We start from the raw sequence: 3,719 nt of genomic DNA on the forward strand, positions 1-3,719 counted from the left end.
TTCTTAAATAGGTTTTTACTATACTTTTAAAATATGAGCATTAGTGGTTAAAGTGAACAATAAACAAAACTAAAAACTCAAATTATAGGCTAGAATTTACAACGTGTAAGGATTAAAACACTATATTCTTACCTTGTCTATCAATACACCAGTAATTAAAATGTGGTAATAACACATTAAATATATATAGGACCAATAATTACCATGAATGTTTTATTTTTCTACTCCTGGTTACGTTTGTTTATGTTAAGGTATGTTGAATGTGTGATAGTGTTTTGCTATATTTTACTAAAACACACATACAAATTCCATATTTGACAGTATATGTGAAAATTAAAAGAAATTACAGTAGTTTGTGCAGTGCTACAAACATTGTTAGCAAGCTCATAGTGTTGCTTTGGAGACATTTATTTGCACATCCTTTGTTTAGAAAGTCCTTAATGTATTCATGGATTCCCATTCTTACCTGCAAAAGGCCTGGAAACCTCAATTTTAACTACTTGCGCCTCTTTTACAAAGTTGTGGATGCACATAACACTTAACTAGAAGGTAACTATTTCCATACAAAGACAAGGAGCGTCATGAATGCCAAGCTGGGGTAAATTACACACAACTGCATTCTGCCCTTTTTCAGCATGCATAATGTGTGAATCTTATGGAAACAGGCCAAGAAATATTATGAATTGAGTCTTTCAGAGTAGATGTGTGTGTCACGTGATGGGGCATTCTTATGGAAATGAGAGACTACCCTTGAATGGCAGGGTAATTATTCTAGCAAAATCCTGTCTGAAAGCTCTTTGCACAAATTAGTCTTGCCTCATGTTAGCCTTACATGCACTCTTTCACAAAACTTTTAAATTTATTCACACCTCTGCCTTGGATCAAAAACTCAGCTAGACCTTTAACCCAGCTCACATTACTGTGGGGTGGTCATTAAAGCACTTACAAAAAAAAAACCTGAACATTTTATGACTGCTACAAAAATATTCCCGACAAACATCTTATAATTGACAAATACGAATGATCTGCACAAATGGTTAGTTTAATTAAAACAGGGTAAAATGTAACTTTATGGAAACAATATGACCTTACTAATAAAAAAACAAAACAAATAAATAATAAACAATAATAGGATAACAGTTTACACGAATAGCAGAATGGTCGGTCAACAAATGGTGATCACATGTACATGTGCTAAACACATATAAAAGTTATACAGTTCTGTGTATGTAAACAATGTGTTATGCTCCACATAGACAAAACATAAAGTAATAGTTAGGTACGAAAAGCAAATAAGCCTATCCAAATGGATTAATCTGCTGCCACATCAACATGGCCTATAAGTTAATCACTGCTGCTATGGCAGTGTAGTCTGTATGTTATTTATCAGTTAATTGGGGATAGCAGTTGAATTGGTTTAAAGTTGGGTTCAAAGACAACTTATTTGGTCCCCATGTGAATCATAAAGGGAAAATGTGGTCCAATTAGTTTTTACCATATAGTCTGTACCCTTTGCTTTAGAGATATCTTGTTTAAAAATAAGAGCCTATTTTATGCTATAGAATCTAAGGTATGTAGCTAAAGGCAGCAGAAATTAAATTGTCTCCATATCCCCACACTGCTTTTACAAAGGTTGTTATGACCACTTAGCTTCCATTAATGGGAAGGAATATTGTAACAATAAACTTACTGAAAGAAATAGTAACGCAAACCTTAACAACAAGAAGTTAAGGCTGCAGTTCCTATGTTATACATAAGGTTAAATTATAATAATATCAACGCTATTATATAGTTCTTGCTAAATGTAAAGTGATAGATTCAATTGAAAAGGGCATTGGACATTTAGGAGATACTATTGAATGTGTAGAGTTGTAGGCTGTCCGCTCCTGTTACAGAACGGGGCTAAAGTCATGGCCTATGTACCCTAAGATTTTATATGGTCCACCGTCTTGCAAAAGATACACGATCAATCATTTGTACTTTTCAAGAATCTCATTAACTGTCTGTTTAATAATAATGCTACCAATAAATATTATTTTCATGCTAAGAAGTTCTTCATTTTGTTTCCAAGCTGTTCACTTGCAACCGGATTGCTTTCAAAATCCTCATCAACGTCCAATACCAAAACTGGAATATTTTTCATATGCTCAAAATGGACATCTGTAGTCTTCTCTACCAACCAGTTTTCATGCTGCTCATGTAACTTTTGAAGGTAATCAAGTTGTACTGTCTTCTCCTCTTTTCTGGCCCTTCGCTGGAGTCTCTCAAAACATTTATACGGGGATGCTCTTAAATATACAATTCCATCCAGCACAACTCTTTCTGAGAATTGCTCAGTGAGAAAGGAGTGCCATTCCTGGTACACAGTCCACTCAATTTCATTTAGGTGGCCAAGTTCAAAAAGACTTTTAGCAAATACATACCGGTCACTGTAAACAGATCTCTCAAATATCTGGACAGGCTCTTTTTGTTTTAAATACCCATCTGAAAGTGGCTCAATCTGTGTTTTAAATCGACTCATACATGAAACAGTTTGGAAAGTATAAGACCATCTGGTGGGATCATCATACATCAGCTGAAGTAGGTTGCCCATACTTTGAGGGGATGCAGACTCCTGGACATGTCGCCACTTCTGTAGAGGTTCTGTGACCAAGCTCCACTCGTGGAAAACGTCAGACAACAGCCGCAGAAAAGTAGATTTTCCTACAGCAATATTTCCTTCTACGGATAATCGTTTAACACGCATTCTCGTAGACCCCGAGTCTGTAGTTTGAGATTCATCGATCTGTTTGTCGTTGTTTGCCATGGAGATCTCCTTATTTTCTTTTTTACAGGGAAATGTACAAAAAAATGTTCGCTTTGTCTTCTGTATACTGTAAAAATGAACGTCTATTGAATCCCAGATTCTCTTGATTTTTTGAGCAAACATCTGTTGGCACAAAATTATATAAATATACAAATGGTTTATTGATGAAGGCAGCTAAAAATATCCTTTTTAAAAGGGACTATATTAAATTGAAGGAAAAAAAACCCACACAATGTCACATTATAGTACTATAGAATTCACTGGCATATCTATGTTTTCCCAGAGTAGATCATGCCCCATTTTCAATTTATAACAAATTAATTAAGAAAATATTCTACTATTAATAATTATAACTAGTCCATTGGGCAAGCCTCGGTATTTGCATATACCCATACTTTTCATTCACAAGGATCAATACATACACAGATTGCTATCATGTAGAAGTATACCTCTAATTTGATGCAATCGGAGAGAATTCTCTGGTTTATGAGACAGAACACGGAAGTATACTATACCTCTCAGCCTTCGAAGCACCGTGAATTCTGGGAACTGTAGTTTCATTCTAGCTAAGTATAAATACGGTATGTGACATTATATAACATAGATGAGACGACAACAACATGGCTTCAAACTACATGTCAGTCGATGCACAACTTCACGATATAACCATTCATTGCCGATAACGGTCTGATTTCCGTCCGTACCAGTGACCAAAGAAACTACAATTCCCGACACCATTCGCGCACATCCGGAAGCATATATTTTGCAGCGCGTTCTTTTTGGGCCGGAAGTTAGTAGCTTTTAGTGAGAGGTGTTGCGTATTTAAGATGTGGCGTTTACGTATTGTTTATTTAGCGCCGTAATTTACCTAGTGCGTTTAGTAGTGTGTACGTGAGAGGATATGTTAGGCTCC

The 3,719-nt window shown here is 35.6% G+C and overlaps 1 protein-coding gene across 1 annotated transcript; it reads right to left on the minus strand.

Annotated features, from left to right (window-relative positions):
- Window positions 1–2,038: 2,038 nt before the first annotated feature.
- Window positions 2,039–2,806, minus strand: LOC149299732 (deoxyguanosine kinase, mitochondrial-like). The gene has a single exon (XM_089486027.1). It carries the CDS (start codon window positions 2,804–2,806, stop codon window positions 2,039–2,041), a length of 768 nt encoding a protein of 255 aa, XP_089342153.1.
- Window positions 2,807–3,719: the final 913 nt, after the last annotated feature.

Source organism: Sceloporus occidentalis, unplaced genomic scaffold, assembly GCF_023333645.1.
Source record: "Sceloporus occidentalis isolate IW3139 unplaced genomic scaffold, rSceOcc1.0.p SCAF_28, whole genome shotgun sequence".
Lineage (NCBI taxonomy): Eukaryota > Metazoa > Chordata > Lepidosauria > Squamata > Phrynosomatidae > Sceloporus > Sceloporus occidentalis.